Here is a 17771-nt window from a genome sequence, read left to right on the forward strand (position 1 = left end):
CAAAATACATGTTAGTTGAATTTAGATTCTCTTATTAAAGTAGTTAAATCTGTGGTTCTTCTTTATCTACTTTCTGCCTTAAGATCACCTTGATCAAACAGTGGGGGGACAGCCTTTTTCTCCAAAATAAGCATACTTTCTTAACTGCTCCCTAAAGTTCATTACTTTATCTTTGTATTTTCAGTTTGAATTTAGGATTTAGTTAGTTCCAGGGTTTATGTTAATTCAGTTTTAAAGATAACCACCTGTCAATCAGTCAACAATTTCTGTTGATGTCAAAGCCTTAGGGGCCTTCATTGCCAATTGCCAATATTGGTGAAGTCAAATGGAACCTTCCAGTCTGTGGAAACAAAAGAAAATCCTGCTTTGTACTCAGAAGGGCAACCGACTTTTGCTGAAGGATTGTTCAAACTGTCCAAAGACAAAGGCCAACTGTAGGGAGTGAAACTCTAAACCTCAGCTCAAGAGAGTCTCATACCAGAGGGGATGGATTGAAGACACGAAGCAAAGGAAGCTGTCCAGGGTTCAATATCTGAGCCTCAAGGGCACAGATCTGGCCAGTAATAACAGCCCTAAAGATACAATATTTAGAACAAGCTGTGGATTCCCATAGAGACACTATGGGTCAATTCAAGTGCTACAGTAACTCAATCTGAGGGACTTAACTCACTAAGATAGAAGTAAGGGCTTGTGTATGAACATAAGACCAGTCTTCACTCACTTTAGTCACATGAAAGATGCCACCCTTGCCAAAGCCACTGCCTTTCAGTTAAGAAATTGCTACCTTTACTGTGAACTGGAAAATCAACAATTCAACTCAGTTCGGTAAACATTTATTACACTCCTACTACTGACAAGGTACCATAGTCACAAAGTGAGAAAGAATTCTTGCCTTCACTGAACTTATATTCTTGGGATTGGTGATACACAAGGACATACTGTTTAGGACTAAGAAAATTTAGTAGAAGAGCATTAAAAGCAGGGGATTGAGGAGGTCTAGGGGCTAGAGCAATGATTCCCAAAGTGGGTGCTGCAGTGATCCAGGGAGGTGGTGATGGCCACAGGTGCATTTATCTTTCTTATTAATTGCTATTAAAATAAAAAAATTAATTTCAGGGGGCTAAGTAATTTTTTTTCTGGAAAGGGGGCAGTAGGCCAAAAAAGTTTGAGAACCACTGGGCTAGAGGTTCATAATTTGGCTGGAACCTTGAGTTTCTGAAGCAGAGCACTATGAAATGGGGCTAGAAAAGTGGGTGCTTGGCTAAGAAGATTGACTTCTATGTTACAGGTAAGGGGGCATATGACAGACCCAGGCCTTGGGAAGGCTGTTTGGGCACTTGTATGAAGATTACAGTGGGAAGCAGTGGAGGCAGGAACATTAGGAGTCAATCAAAAATCAAATAATTCCTCTTATCCTGGGAAGGTGGAAACTCCATGAGATGCATATTGTAAAGCTCTTCATCTTGCTCCTAGCTCCACACCCCAGTGTCACTCTTTACTCACTGGGCTGGAATGCCAATTTATTCTGTAACTGCTTAAAACAAATAGGCAAGGAGGAAGTAAGCCACTTAAAGGCTCAGACTATTCATTTGCCCCCACAGTGCCATACATTTAGAGCAAAAGTCAAAGCAAAGCAAACGTAAGGCAGCTCAGGAGCATTGTATCTTTGAGAAGAAAGTGACTGTCAAGGATGTGTCTGTGGGCATCATCATCTTCTTTCTTTTCTTAAACATGAGCTTTCCCTCTTTAAGCCTCACAATTAGAGTCGGGCACCTAAGGCAGCCTTGACTTGATTCTTTAGTGGAAACAATAAGCTAATATGAGGTGTGACTGTTTGTGAACACAGTCACTGACTTCAACTTCAATGAAGGACATTTAGTCTAACCCATAGCTAAACAAACTTATTACTATTTTTGACCAGTAGTTCCCAGGTTCCCCTTGTAGACCTACAAGGGGGAGGAGTCTCCTAGCTATAGCAACTGCTCAACTCTACTTTGGGAGAGATGTCTGTAACCGTTAGAGAACTTTAGTCTTTTTGCAACTTTTTAAAAATGTTTTACACGTTATTAACTTCATAATAAAAGCTGGCATAAAGTGCTGGCTAGCACTTTAAGATATGCAAAGTACTTAACATGTTATCTCATTGGATGTTTAAAACAATCTTTTTTTTAACTCTTACTTTTTTTTTAAATTGACTTACCCACTGTCACACAGGAAGTGTCTGAGGTCACATTTGATCCTCTAGAATCCAGGCCTGGACCTCTATCCACTGTGCCACCTAACTGCCCCTTATTTAAAACAATCTGATCAATAGGGGCCATCATTATCCCCATTTTACAGATGAGGAAACTGAGGTTGAAAGTATTTAAATGATTTGCCTAGTAAGTTCTGGGGCAAATTGAGTTCAGGTCTTCCTCGCTCCAAATTTAGGGGTCTATCCCACTCACTCTGCCATCAGCTGATCTGACCATAGAACAAGAGTCAGGAGTCAGAATTTTATCTTAGATCCCTAGCCTTCAAAAAGACATAGCTACATGAATCAGCAAACCATAAACAATCAAGAAAATGGTTTTATTCTGGGTCATCTGGGATACATTTAAGTTCTATCACTTTTGATGCCATTTTCATTCCTTCTTTCACTCACTTTTAAAAAAATGGGGGTAGTCAGAGTATCTGTGCTGGATATGGGATTTTCTTTTTGCTGGTTTCACTCTGTATGATCCTAATTTTTCATTATACTATCATAAATTAAGCTTCTCCACTCGTATATAAAAGTATAAATTTTTGCAATTAGAAATAGAATATCTCTGAATATTTTTGTACAGATAATTTCTTTCCCACTTTTTTTTCAGGAAGAGTTCTAATATTAGAATTAATATGTTGAAAGATATGATATCACTATGACCCCAGTTTCTTTAACCAATCTTCTTCATATGGCATGGACTCAGCCTCTTTACCATCCTGAGCTCCTTCCTTGGGACATGATAAAGCTTATCAATGTCCTTCCAAAAGTAACGGATCCAGAATGGAATATAATAACCTAGCTGTGGTCTAGAGCAGGGCAGAGGAGAGCAAAGCTATCTTCTTCTAGATTTTCTTGTTCGGAAGCCTAAGGATACTGTCTCAGTTTGGGGGCTGACCAGTCACAATATCTACACACTTTGAGGTTATTGACCATTAACACTCCTTGACCTTTTTCACAGGAGTCTAGTCACATTTCAGAAGCTTACCCTTGTAACACCACCAACAATCTGGTCTTTTTCCGGGTATATGCTGATTGTCTGGGCCGGCGGTTCTGCTGGGCCTCCAGGGCACTGGTTAGATACTTTTGGAAGTGGGCGGTACTGAAACATTCAGAGGTGTCCATGGTCTGCCTATACACCATCCACCTAGAAACAACACAAATGAACTCAGTCCTAGGATGATTTTTCTCCTATTGCTGTTGTTTAGATAACTTCTATCAATTGTTCTTGAATGGAATTGCTGCTTGAACGGAAGCAACTCTTCTCTGTGACCTATGAAGAAGAGCAGTTCCAGGGCTGAAAAATCAGAAGGGACTACGCAAAGCAGTGCTCTGTCAGTTTTGAAAAGGAAGGAAGCAAAGAAGGATGGTCTAAGATGCCAGAGTCCATCTGGAGCCTATTTGTTCTTTTACTTTCTAGTCTCAATCATGTTTTGGCTCCCAAAGCTCTCTCCTTCTTATGCTCTCATTTTGGGTACCAAAAGCTCTTATTCCATCTACATGGACACCTCTCTTCTCAACTAATCCAAAGCCACAAGCAAGTTTTCTAAAAAATAAAATATTAAAAAAAAAAGAATTTACTAGCAATTAAGTAAAGAAGTAAAACTATAAAAAGAGCTTATGGAGTTATAGAAATATTGATTTATAGGAGCCAGAGAATCTTAAGATTTTTCTCTTATCTGATTTTACAAAAGGCCGTAAAACCCAATTCTGCTCTGATCAACATGTGCTAGGGTAAGAAGTAGATAGATTGAAAAAAATGGGTAGATTGTGAGTTCTTTTTTCAATTTAACTTAATTTTTCTCCAATTACATGTAAAAACAAATTTTCAACATTTTCCAAAGAATACTAGATCTTGGATTCTCTCCTTCCCTCCCCCACCCTCAGATGATAAGCAATCTCATATAGATTTTACACATGCATTCATGTAAAACATTTAAAAATTTTAATCTTTTTGTGGAAAAAAACTCCAATTAAAAAAAATTAAAGAGTGAAAAAAGTTCACTTTGGTCTAGATTTGGACTCTCAACAGTTCTTTTTCTCTGGAAGCAGATGGCATATTTTATCTTAAGTCCTTTGGGATAGTTTTAGATCACTACATTGCTAAGTTATTCACAATTGTTCACTGTACAGTATTTCTGTCACTATGTACAATGTTCTGGTTTTGCTTATTTCTTTCTGCTTCAGTATCTAAGTCCTTCCAGGCTTTTCTGAGCTCCTCCTGCTTTTTCATCTCACAGCACAATAGTGTTCCATTACAATCATATATTGTAACTTCTTCAGCCATCCCCCAGATTGTGAACTCTTTATTTTTAAAAATATAGTACCTGATACAGACAAGTCTTTTAGCAGGCCCTTAAATATATACTTTCTGTTTATTGACTGAGACTGACAACAGGTTATGGGTCAATCAGTGAGAATTTAACAAGGAGAGATTTTCCTAGCACTTCCCAAATATCTTTCTTTATAAGGTTTCCAGACAAATCTACTCTTCCTCCCTCCGTCCTTCCTTTCCTCCCTTCCTTCCAGACAAAGCAGACATCAAAGTCTAGCTAGGCTTCTTAGGCAGCAGGATTTAAAATTTTTTTATCAATATGAACTAGCATTTATTTTCTCTCACACTCAAATCCCCTTATTCCCCCTCCACTGAAAACCAAATCGAACCAAAATCTTGTCACAGATATGCATAGTCAAGCAAAAAAAATACCCATATTGTTCATGTCCAAAAATGTCTGTCTCATTCTTCATGCCAAGTGCAGCCATCCCCTCATGAGGAGATGGGTAGCATTTAGCAAGACATTCTCAAGAGCATTTCTTGCCAAATAGATAGATGCTCTGTGTGTGTGTGCCCTACACACTGGGCTCTAGGAATTCCTTTAGCACGCAGCCCTGTGCTCCCTCTTCTGAGAGACAGAATACAAAGATTCCCATTTCCATTATGGTCACTGTTCTTTATTTCCTTCTCCAACAAGGCCACAGCAGACAAAGGATTACCCTAATGCCAGTGTCTGCCTGGTCCAGCACATGGCCAAGGTGGCCCCTCACCAGAACAAGACCTGCTAAATCCTTTTAATCCAATGTCAGGGTCACAGTTAGCCATACCAACCTTCCATACTCCCTATGCAGAGCGACCAGGAAAGCACAGAGATCACTGGCATGACAGCCTGGCAGCCCCGAGACAATACTGATAATCACCTAGGGGAAGGAAAAGATATTCCACAAATAAATAAGGACTAAGTGAAAACACTATATGAAGGTGGGGACCAAATTCAAGTTGAATAGGGGTGGCATTCTATAAAGCTTAGAAGGCAGCTAGGTGGTACAATGGACAGAGCTCAGGACTTGGAATCAAAAAGACCTGAGTTAAAAATTCTGCCTGGACACTTGTTTGTGTGACACTGAGCCAATCATTTAATCTCTTTTGGTCTCAGTTTCCTCCTCTGTAATATAGGCATAATAGTATCTACTTCAAAGAGTTGTTGGTGAGGATCAAGTAAATTTACAAACTTTAAAGCTCTATCTAAATGTTAATTAATGTTATTATTAATACTAATAAAGTGAACTTTTGTTATTATTTGCTAAGACATAACCATTAACCTTATGGAACTTACACTTTTTTAGGGGAACAAATCAGAAACAAATAATTATAATACATATTTTTATATGACAAGCACATTACAAAGCTGTAAAAAAAATTAGCTATGTAAGGTTCAAGGTAGAAAGTCATTACAGCTTAGGAACATAAAGAGAGGAGGAGATGGTGTTTGAATTGAGATTTAAAGGACAGGTCGTCACTTGTTGGGTGAAGAGGGAGGAATAGGAGTCTGAGGAACAGGGAACATTGGGACTAAAGATAAAGAAGTAAGAGAACACAAGGGAGGTAGTAGCCCTAGATGGCATGAACATAGAAGGCATAGAAAAGAATAAAATAAGATCTAAGGTTGGAAACATAAGAGTAAAATCTGAGTGTTGAAGACTCTGAAGATTGGAGAGGAAGCCAGACAAAACAATTTTGAAATTTACTTGGAAGACAATTAGGGAGCTACTAAAATTTCTGAGCTCAGGAAGGATATGGCCAGATCTATGTATGAGAAAGGTTATTTGGTGGCAGTATGAAGGACGGAAGTGGAAGTGCTGTTAGAAAGAATGTCTAGAAAACTAGCCACACTCAGAGGAAGAACTGTGAGAGGAGAAACACAGAGGTAAAACAATTCTTGAACACATGGGCTGATGGGGATATTATTGGGGATGAAGACACTAAATGATAACTCCAGTCCAACTATCAATAATATGGAATTAGGTCTTAACCAATGATACATGTAAAACCCAGTGGAATTGTGCATCAGCTAAGGGGGGTTAGGAGGTGTGTGGGGAGAGGGAATGAACATGAAACGTGTAACTATGGGAAAATATTCAAAATAAAAATAAAAATATAATTAAAAAAAGAAAGGATGTCTGGAACTATACTGTGGAGACTAGCCACCAGGTGGTTCAGTGGATAGAGCACTGGGTCTGGAGTCAGGAATTCAAGTTCAAATCTGACCTACTAGCTTTGTGACCCTAGGTAAGTCACTTAATCTCTGGATGTCTTAATCTACTGGAAAAGGAAATGACAAACCACTTCAGTATACTTGCCAAAAAAACTGAATGGATGGTACAGTCCATGAGGTAATAAAGAGCTGGACATAACTGAATGACTGAACAACAACTGTGGTAGAGCTGAGAAGAGAGTGAGGATGGACATGGAAAATGATACAGGGATGGGAGTGAAGGACTTGATGACTGGCTAAGGAAAGGTAACAAAAAAGACATCAATGGCAACACTAGCTTTGTAGACTCATGGGTGTGAGAAACAAGAGGAATGGTGGAGCCTTGGGCAAAATTAGGAGAAACAGGTTTGATTTTGGCCTGCTGAATATGAAGGCCTAAGGGAAAGATAGCAACAGATCAGGGTTAGAAAAAGAGATCTGGGAACTGGCTGCACAGAGGTGGTTGTTGAGACCACGAGGGGTCAATGAGATTAAAGAGAGAGAGAATGCAGAGAAAAGAGAATTTGTATAACTCAGTCATAGCTTTAGAGAAAGCATGCAGGACAGTTAATCCAGCCAACATCCTAACTGCTTCCTGGAGCGCTTGGTCTGCCTCTCAGAATCCTGTTTCCTTCAAAGTTCAGTTCAGGGATCAACTTCTTTGTGAAGCTTCTCCTGACTCCCCACATTGTTAGTGTTTTTCCCTTCTTAGATTACTTTATATTTACTTATCTGTGAATGTTTTTTATTCCCTGGGAGACTGTGAGCTCCTTGACAACAGGAACTCCTTGTGGCTCAGTCTGTGTTTCCAGAACCCAGCAGAAGGCCTTGGACCCAACGAGGGGCTTAATAAATGGTCATTAAATTGGACTAAATTCATTGGATGAGGAAGGGAAAGAGAAAACATACATGCACATATTTTTCTTCCCTTAATAACTTAAAACAAATGACACTGGGTTATGATAAACTGAAAGTCTATGGACAATGTTGCTTTAAAAGCACAAAAGCCCAATTCAACTCTGCTCCCTGCCCACGTGTCAATGCCAAGCTTTAGGAGGCCCAACTCTCAGGACCAATGTCAGCCCAAGGGAAAACTGGGGAGTCCCTTCTCCTCTTCCTCCCTCTTCCCTATCACCCTGTAGGGAATCTTCAGGTCACCTGATAGTTATCTAGTGTAGTGGTTTACAATGTTATTCAATAAACACTGATTAGGAATCTATGACATGCAAAGCACTGTATCAGGTGCTGGAGAAATAAAGACACCGATGGAAAAGTGTTCCCTGGCTTTGAGGAGCTCCTGCCCTGGGTCTTCTCTGTGTTGCTGTGCCTACGGCAACCCTCTGTGGGACAATCTTATGTGTCAGATCTCTCTCTAAACGTCTCCTAACAAAAGTGACTTGTCTTACTTTTTCCCAAAGCTCTGGGCTCAGCTAGCTGTGAGTTTCAGATTTTACTGGAAAGAGTCCAGTAAAAATTTACCCTAAGGTATTAGTCATATCCGAGGGACTGAAGTACATTGGAAAGTCCAATGAGTAAATTAAGGAAGACATGATTCTTGGGAAAAGAGTATTTCTTGTTTGCTCTAGCCGATCCTGCAGCAGGTGCTAGGAAACTTGGGCTCTGGTTTATTTGGTAAACCAAGGTATGCTGTCAGCTTGAGACCAACCATCTGTCCCTGGGAGAAGGGGCCAAGGAGAGGAGGGCCCATGGCCTTATGTGAGTGCTGTGTCATGGGAGGGGGCCTGCTGTTCCCTAATCCTCCATAGGATCAGCCACCAGGGCAAGGGAGACTTTTGTACACATTGTCCAAAGGTGGTTTCAGATGTACGATGACATCAAGCTCCGAGGAGGTGTCTCCTTATGAAAGGGATCTTCCCAGGGATTTTCTTTGTTCAACACCAAAGTGTCCAAGAAGACCAGATCAGCGCGACCTTCCCTGGCTCTGGCCCCACCCTGCCCATTCCCAGGCTGCTGGATCAGCTCTGCTACCTTTTCATTTTCCACTTTCTGAGCAGGCCTGATTTCACCTTGCTGCAGGAGAACAGGAAAATGGGACCTCATTATTGGCTCCTGGCTGATACTGCAGATGGCAAAATGCTGGAGAAACCTGGAAGAACAAATCTGATGTTATTACCTTCCAATCTCCAAGACAACCTGAATATGCCTATTCAAGTAGGAAACTCTAGATTTGCCTGCTGTAAAACAAACCCCAGGGTGCTTTCCTCTTGAGAATCAAATTGTCCCCAATGTGACACAACAGCCTTGGCTCAAAGGGAAGCTGAGAAAGCACCAGGAGCTCGACCTCCATGCCAACCATAGACTTTACTTTCTGTCACTCCCAAAAATAACATACAGAAAATTCTATAAACAATCCACAAACAGGAAACCCATGGGCTTACCAGTCCAGATGTGGGAGACGGGAACTCAAGAGTTTTAGCTGACTCTCTCTTTCCCCAACAGGATAGGACTGGGCATTAAAGAGTTTTTGCACATTGGAGTATCTGAAATAAGAAATATTGGTTCATTTAAGTGCTGCATAACTGGAGTTAATGTTGCTTGTAATTAATCTCTTGAAATTCTTTCTAGAAAGGCACATGATATTTTCATTTTCTCAAAAACTATTGATTCTAACACCAATGAAATGCAGAATGAATTTGAGATTATTAAGGGCTGATTAAATGTAATACTACAGAATATTCCTATTGTCTACTTTTCTGGCATGTGGCACATGGCCATGCCACTGTTGGTAGCCCACGAGGGAAGGAGGGACTTTATAAGTAGTGAAAGTTTGGGTGAGACAGTGGCCCCTCCAGAGTGATTTCAAGCTCCTTTTCTCCCAAGATTTCTGGATAATAGAGTATGTAGCATATAAAGGGTCCCAGCAGATAGATATATGCCAGTACTGCTCCTTTCAAAGTCCTAGGAAGCCATGAACATGAGCTGGGCAGAGTTGAAGACCCTTCATTACAGGGCTTACATCACTTAGCGATTATAGCCAGGAGAAGAAAGCCCCAAAACTAAGAGCAGCAACTTACAATTTTTTTTGTTCTTCAGATAATCCGTCTTCCTGGATCACTTTTAAAGCCAGCTCTGAGTTAGCTGAGTGTTGCCAAGGAGAGAAGACCTAAAAAACAGAATCCATGTGAAGAGCATTTAAAACCCAACAATAGGATGTAGAAACCACATGGGGATTTGGTTGTTGTTGAAAATCTAAACTGTCAGCTCAAAGCAAAACCACAAAAACAAACACTCTTTCCTTTCAATGGGGTCTAGACACACATCTCTCCAAACAAGCAGCATCATTCTCTGAGTCCCTGATTTTGAGGTGTTTACTATTGACAGAGGCAACACAGATACAGCAATAGGGGAGGGGAGGGAAGAGAGGGAGAGATAGAGATAGATGGGGGGTAGGGAAGAGAGAGAGAGAAAGACAGAGAGAGAGAGAGAGAGAGAGAGAGAGAGAGAGAGAGAACATGAGCACACATGTTTTTTCCATCATAGCAATATTTTCCCTGGAGCATGTAATAAACAAGAAAGACTACTCATGTCTCTCTGTCTGAAGTATCAGATGCAGCCTCCTAGGAGGCAGGGCAATAAAGGAAAACTCTGGACATACTGTTAGACTCATTCCTAAGCCTCTTGCTTAGGTCCATACCCTCAATAACTAGGCAAGGGAAGAAAGACAAGACAGAAAAAAGAGTTAGAAGGAAAAAACAATCAAGGGTCGTCCTTGAAGCCTTCAGGGCTCTGGGTATTCTTACAGGTTTAATTAGGAAAGATGCACTTTTGCAAAACCTTAAGTGGAGGGAGAAGCAGCCTCTCTCCAAATTTCCACAGCCTTCCCCATGGAAACAAACAATGTCCTCACCAGGACTGAGAGAGTTGTTGGGAGAGAAGCACTTTTAGCCTCCAAGTCCTCACTAGGATAAATGTTAGCTATCCCTGCTCCAACATTCTGCATGTGTTTCTGCGTCCCTCTACATCTTCACTGATTACTTCATTCAACAGCTCCTTCTTAAACTCTGATGCAGCAGGCGCCAGGCTGGCGCTACGGCACGGCAGCTCTTGTGACTCTCTTGCCTCGTCGTGATCAGTGCCCAAAAGAGCGCCACATACAGCTGGACCCTAACGGGCTACTTTTAGCAAAGAAGAAAAGGTAGTGTCAGCAGTTTCCTCAGGAAGGATGGCTTTTTCCCAGTAGGCTGGAGATCATAATGTAGGGAAAACAAGGAAGTAAGAACAAAGTGAGATGGCTGAAAAGGCGCTGCACTGGAAATCAGGAAATCTGGGCCTGAATGGGGGCCGTTACTACCTCAGTCTACGCTTGGCTGCAAGGCACTTCCCACTCTGGGCCTGTGCCCGGGAGAATCCGAGGGATGAGGCAGATGGTCTCTGACAGTCTCTTCCAACTCTGAAATTCTTTCATTCTAAAGAATTTTAGTTCAAGCCAGCCAAGAGGAGGCCCATTAGGTTGAAGAGTTACTGAGGGGGCATTCTAGAAGCATCGAGAATCACGGGACACAGCACAGCTGGAGTAGAGATAATGGCCACTGGCCACAGGCCTCACGGGGAAGGGGGAGCCGTTGTCCTGGCAGAGAGAAGACAGCCTTAAAGATGAGGAGGGCACTGATGTCTTGAAGAGAAATAGAGAATAGTGGAGAGCTGAAGGACAGGGGATTGACATGGGGCCAATGGGCAAGAGTAAGGGCTCGCACACTTATCTCAGGATTTGTCTAGAAACAAAACATCAAATAGGGAAGGAACATGGAGAGCGAAAAGTAGGAAGGATAAGAACTTCCAAAGATCTTACAGATATGGTCTTACTTAATCTTTAGAATGAACCTGTGAGGTGGGCCAGGCAAGTGTCTCCATTCTACAGATGAGGAAATTGTGTTGGAGAAAATGACAAAGTAAACTGGTGGAGGCCATTTTGCTCTCAAGTTGTGGAACCAAGACTGGACTCCAAATACTACTCTTCCCACCATCCGGTGGACCAAAAGTGCTGGCCCTCATGGAGAAGAGGAAGGGAAGCAGTGTTGGGCAATAAATGACAAGACTGAATGGATTTGGCAGATTCCAGTCTCTTCTCCTCCAGGAGAAGGGACAAAGCCCCCAGCTCAGACTGTGCTCACACAGATCAAAATGCATGCTTCATGAATTATTCAAATATTTATTAAGGGCCTACTATGCATTTGACATTACCAGAGACACTGGGGACACAAAGACAAAAGGGAACAAATGACTCCCGCCCTGAAGGAGTTTATAATTTTAATAGGGCAGACAACACAAAACACATATAAAGTAAATAATAAGGTTTGCAAAATGCTTTATAAATATTATTTCATTTTATCTTCACAACAACTTTAGTTGGAAGATGTTATTATTATTCCCATATTGTAGATGAGAAAACGGAAGCAGACAGAGGTGAAGTGACTTGCCTAGGGGCTCATAGTTGGTAAGTGCCTGAGGTCAAATTTGAACTCAGGTCTTCCTGATTCCAGGTGCAGCACTCCAACCACTGTACCACCTAGCTAAGGGGCTGAGTCCTGAAGGAGACAAGGAATTCTGGGAGGGGAAGGTGAGGAAGGAGAGTATCCCAGCCATGGGATGGGGGCACAGCCAGTGCAAAAGCAGAGAGACACAGCCCGTCCTGCAGAAGGAGCAGCAAGTAAGCCAGTATGGCTGGCAGCCTGTGCGTAGGGGCGTAACGAGTAGGAAGCCTGGGCAGAGGATGGGGCCAGACCCGAGGTGCTCAGGAAAGTCACTCAGCAGCAGCGCCGAAGCAGGAGAGCCCAGTTAGGATCTTACAACAATTGCAATAATAAGCAAAACAACAACGATAGCAGCCAGCATTTAAACGGCGTGCTCTGTGAACATCACATTTCAAAATGACGATGACAATCGCTTCCAGAAAGCCAAGCTTCTATGAGGGCAGAGTGCTAAAAACCATGGCTGGCTTCCTAGAGACAGGGTACATGCCTCGGACTATCGGCTCTCAAAACTGAGGGGGGAAAAGAGAGAAATAATAAAGCAGCTTTGTTAGAGATGGTTTCAACTTACTCAGTGTGTGTGTGTGTGTGTGTGTGTGTGTGTGTGTGTGTGTGTGTGTGTGTGTGTGTGTTGTGTGTGTGTGTGTGTGTGATCCTTTTACTCTCGCTTTCTGGTATGACTGAGGAAGAGTTTTCCTCAAAACTCTGTTTCTAGCAATCAAACTTTGAAGAAGAGCTAGTTTGGTGCCACCTTTCATATCTGCACATCTGCAACTTCCCAAAACCCAGGAAAAATCAGAAGTCTCCTAGAGAAAGGAAGTCTTTCCCAATTCCTCCAGAAATTAGCAAGTATATACTTAATAGTACCATGGCTGTATGCCTTTTTCCCCCATAGAATACCCTCCTTGAGGGTAGACTTTTTTGTGTTTTCATCTTTTTACCTCCCATCCCCAAGCACATATGAGGCATTGAATCAGGCCATGTCTCAGAAAGGTGTTGAGCTCCACCAGCCACATCTCATCTACCTCAAACACTATGCGTGAGGAGGAAGCAACTTGATCTTCCTTTTCCTGTAATAGCTTCAAGACCTTTCAACTCTTTTCTCTTCTTTTCTCTTCTTTTTTTTTCTTTTTTCTTTTTTCCCTTTCCAAAAGAATCCCATAGAAGGAAGACCTCACTCCTTTTGTGGGCACTGTGGCTGTCCAAAGCGCTATTTCTGAGGCTTTAATATATCTTAATAACATTCTTAGCTGTGGGGTCATCTTAGAATGGATGTCTCTCTGCCTAGATTGTTGGTGAGGTCTCTGAACATAGGAAATTGGCATCTAAGGACACTGTGACAGACAATGGATTTTTTCTCCTACTTGGTCAGTAACCATTCCTTATTTGACTGTGACAAAAATTCTTTGCCAATCCACTTTCACCATTAAAAACATGGCTGGTGAAGCACTCAGACTTCCATCTGTCAAGCCTGGTCCATTTTCCTAAGGTTCTCATCTGAAGAAAGACCAACCTTAGGCCACCTTCTCAGGAATTGCCAAAAAAGTCATATCATGTAGTGAGCTAGACAACAGACAGGAATAGTAAGGTAAGTCAGTGTCAACAAACAATTAACTACACTGAGAAAACTAGAAAACAGGTAGAAGACTGTGAAACCTTTTCCCTAAGCACCTTTCAAAGCCTTTCTTTCTAACAGCCTTGGTATAGCTTCAGGGTCTTCATTGTCAGGGAAGAGGAGACAACTAGCCATGAAACTAGTCAAACAGAGAGGAAGTATCATACTCAAACATCAACGAGGATAACATCTGTTTTCTAAAACTGGCATGAACGAACTAGAATAGACCACAAATAAGTATTCCAGTAATGACTACAGGATTATTAAGGGAATTAATAAATAAGCAACCACTAGGAACTAGGGATAGCTACAAAAATGAAGAAGATTTTTCTCACACAAAAGATTAGGAGAGTCAGGTGCAGCATCGAGCCTCTCATACTGCAGGGAAGAAAGGAGCTGGTGATTAGAGGCTGCACGAGCTTGCACAGTCTAGAAACCTGAGTCAAGTACTCCATTAGTTTTGTCCAAAGGCAGCTAACATCTAGACTAAGAAGATAAACATCATGGCAGGATCACAAAGAATGACTTTCTCTAGATCATTAGAGAGTTTTTAATGCAACCACACACTTAAGGATGGGTCCAAACCCAGGGTGTGAAAAAACTAGGGGTGGCCTTTTAAAAGAAAAACAAAATTAAATATTGGTTGAGAATCTTCATAGAAACTCAACTCTGCCCTCAAATACTTATTCTGCTAGATTGCTAAGCCTCATATCTCTGAAATCTAACTCAAGGGAGAAGCCTTGCATGTTGACTTAATCCTAGTGATTCTTTTCAATGTAATGGTGGGCATTTTCTTATGAAATGGGCTCAAACTGTCCTCTCTCTTTGCTTCTCCCCTCTTTATGGTCAGCATGTTAGAAGCTCAGTCCAAGCTTGGCTTCCAGTTTTTTGAGGACTGGAGCTATACACTATTTTGCTGCTGCCGCAGTGAGGTCTTGCTAAAGGTCAATAATGGTCAATATGAGGCCTTTGACTGGTCCATACACTATGCTTCACTAAAGCATCCACATAGCACTCCCGATTTCATTGCTGTCTTCTCTAACGATCATCATTCTTGTTTTCCCACTGATTTTTAAATTGTTTGAAACAAACCAGCAGTAGTTTTAAAATAGAACATAAAAAACATTTACTTAAGCACCTACTCTGTGCAGAGCACTGTGATTGGTGTGCCAAAAGTGGCTCAATTTTGTCAAAGAAACCTTGAAATAAGTTGGTGTTACCTCTGCATAGAATGCTTGGTACATCTTGGATTTGGGGAAAAAGGCAATCATCAGAAAATTGCTTGATGTGTAGAATTCAACTGGAAGATAAGGATGCAAGGAACTTTTGAAGTCTATCAATAAGGCAGCAACAACACTGGTGGAGTCCTAAGTATGAGAGAAAAAAATATTTTACTAAAAGTACTTTTGAAAAAGGAAGAGAATGTTTCCATTGATACTTGGATTGTCCATCATCCATAAGCCAATATGAAAACCAATAGCCATAATAATTTGGCAGTTCTCATTTCTTCCATTTAATAGACTCCTATTAAGCTATGTGTTAGGCATTGTACTAGGCCCAAAGATACAAAGGTGAGAAACAACACGGTGCCTGGCCTCTAAGAGTTTATAGCCTACTAGGTGGTTAAAATAGTCTAAGAATGAGCATAAGAGAAGGTAGAGTTTGGTACAAAGGAAAAATTTCAGACAATGATAAAATAATATTTTTTTATTTTTAATTAAAAAAAAATTCTTACCTTCTGTCTTAGAATTGATACTGAATATCAGTTCTAAGGCAGAAGAGTGGGAAGGGATAGGCAGTTGGAGTTAAATAACTTCCCCAGAGTTACATAGGTAGGAAGTGTCTTGAGGCCAATTTTGAACCCAGGATCTCTCATCTCCAGGCCTGACAATCTATCTAGCTGCCCCTGCCTGTGTTGTCCTTATGAAAAAAGGGAAATCCAAGTTAGACTTTAAGGAGAGTGACATCAATACAGAGATGGTTGTGGGGAGATGTATCTGTTCCAGGAATGGAAGACAAAATGAGTTAAGGCACAGTTTAAGAGGGCAGAATGTCATGGGATGGAGAGAGAATAAGGTAGCTTGGTTGGAATGGAGAACATGTGAGAGAGGGTAGTATAAGTTTGAAAAGGTAGGTTACAACCAAATTATGGAAGGCTTACATACCAGTCTAAGAAACTTGTATTTATTCTTAAATTAAATTTTATTTTTAAAAATTACGCAAAGAATCAACTTTTGATGATTGCTTTCTGACATTTTGTAATTGAGATTCTCTTCCTCCCTCCCTCCCCTATCCAAGGCAGTAAATAGTCTGATACAGTTTATACCAGTGTTATCATGAAATACGCATTTTTACATTTCCCATGCCATGATTGAAGACAAATATCACATATACAATAAAAAGCTCAAGAAGGAAATCAAGTGAAAGTTTTGATCTACTTTGATCTACAATCAGATTCTAACCATAATTTGTATTTCTTTAATACTTGAGGGAGCCCTCGAAGGTGTCTGAATGGAGAGGAGTGAGATGAGCAGAGCGATGGGTTGATTACTTGGGCAGTAATGTAAAGCACAGTCAGGCCAAGTAGATAATCAAGAAGATCAGTGAATAAATATAGCCAAAGCAAGAAAAGGCATGGGTCTAAATGAGGGCAATTCCCTACACCAAGATAAATTCAGAATGGGTGAATGACTTAAATATAAAGAAGGAAACTATAAGTAAATTAGGTGAACATAGAATAATTTACCTGTCAGATCTATGGGAAAGTAAAGATTTTAAGGCCAAGCAAGAGTTAGAGAATATTACAAAATGTAAAATGAATAATTTTGATTACATAAAAAAGGTTTTGTACAAACAAAACCAATACAACCAAAATTAGAAGGGAAGCAACAAACTGGGAAAAAAATCTTTATAACAAAAACCTCTGACAAAGGTCTAATTACTCAAATTTATAAGGAGCTAAATCAATTGTACAAAATATCAAACCATTCCCCAAATGACAAATGGGCAAGGGACATGAATAGGCAATTTTCAGATAAAGAAATCAATAAGAACATGAAAAATTATTCTAAATCTTTTATAATCAGAGAAATGCAGCTCAAAAGAACTCTGAGGTACCACCTCACAACTAACAGATTTTTGGCTAATATGACAGCAAAGGAAAATAATACATGTTGGAGAGGATGTGGCAAAATTGGGACATTAATGCATTGCTGGTGGAGTTGTGAATTGATCCAACCATTCTGGAAGGCAATTTGGAACTATGCTCAAAGAGCTTTAAAAGACTGTCTGCCCTTTGATCCAGCCATACCACGGCTGGGTTTATACCCCAAAGAGTTAATAAGGGAAAAGACGTACAAAAATATTCATAACTGTGCACTTTGTGGTGGCAAAAAATTGGAAAATGAGGGGATGTCCTTCAATTGGGGAATGGCTAAACAAGTTGTGGTATCTGTTGGTGATGGAATACTATTGTGCTCAAAGGAATAATGAACTGGAAGAATTCCATATGAACTGGAAAGGCCTCCAGGAATTGATGCAGAGCGAAAGAAACAGAACCAGGAGAACATTGTATACAGAGACGAATACACTGTGGCACAATAGAATGTAATAGACTTCTGTACTAGCAGCAATGCAAGGATCCAGGACAATTCTGAGGGACTTATGAGAAAGAATGCTATCCACATCCAGAGAAAAAACTGTGAGAGCAGAAACACAGAAGAAAAACAATTGCTTGATTACATGGGTTGATGGGAATATGATCAAGGATGTAGACTCTAAGTGATCACCCTAGTGCAAATATCGATAATATGGAAATAGGTCTTGATCAATGACACATGTAAAACCCAGTGGAATTGCGCGATGGCTATGGGAGGGTGACGGGAGGAGGGGAGATA

The 17771-nt window shown here is 40.8% G+C and overlaps 1 protein-coding gene across 1 annotated transcript in view; it reads right to left on the minus strand.

The window, feature by feature from the left end:
* DNAAF9 (dynein axonemal assembly factor 9) overlaps positions 1–17771 on the minus strand; it is a 129836-nt gene that overhangs the window by 42496 nt on the left and 69569 nt on the right. The window contains exons 19-24 of the mRNA XM_044680921.1: positions 15096–15242; positions 9807–9895; positions 9171–9272; positions 8761–8878; positions 5349–5437; positions 3231–3389 (exon numbers count right to left, since the gene is read on the minus strand). Of these exons, the coding sequence (XP_044536856.1) occupies positions 3231–3389; positions 5349–5437; positions 8761–8878; positions 9171–9272; positions 9807–9895; positions 15096–15242 (704 nt within the window). The remainder of the gene's footprint in view (positions 1–3230; positions 3390–5348; positions 5438–8760; positions 8879–9170; positions 9273–9806; positions 9896–15095; positions 15243–17771) is intronic.

The sequence above is a fragment of the Gracilinanus agilis genome, chromosome 6 (assembly GCF_016433145.1).
Source record: "Gracilinanus agilis isolate LMUSP501 chromosome 6, AgileGrace, whole genome shotgun sequence".
Lineage (NCBI taxonomy): Eukaryota > Metazoa > Chordata > Mammalia > Didelphimorphia > Didelphidae > Gracilinanus > Gracilinanus agilis.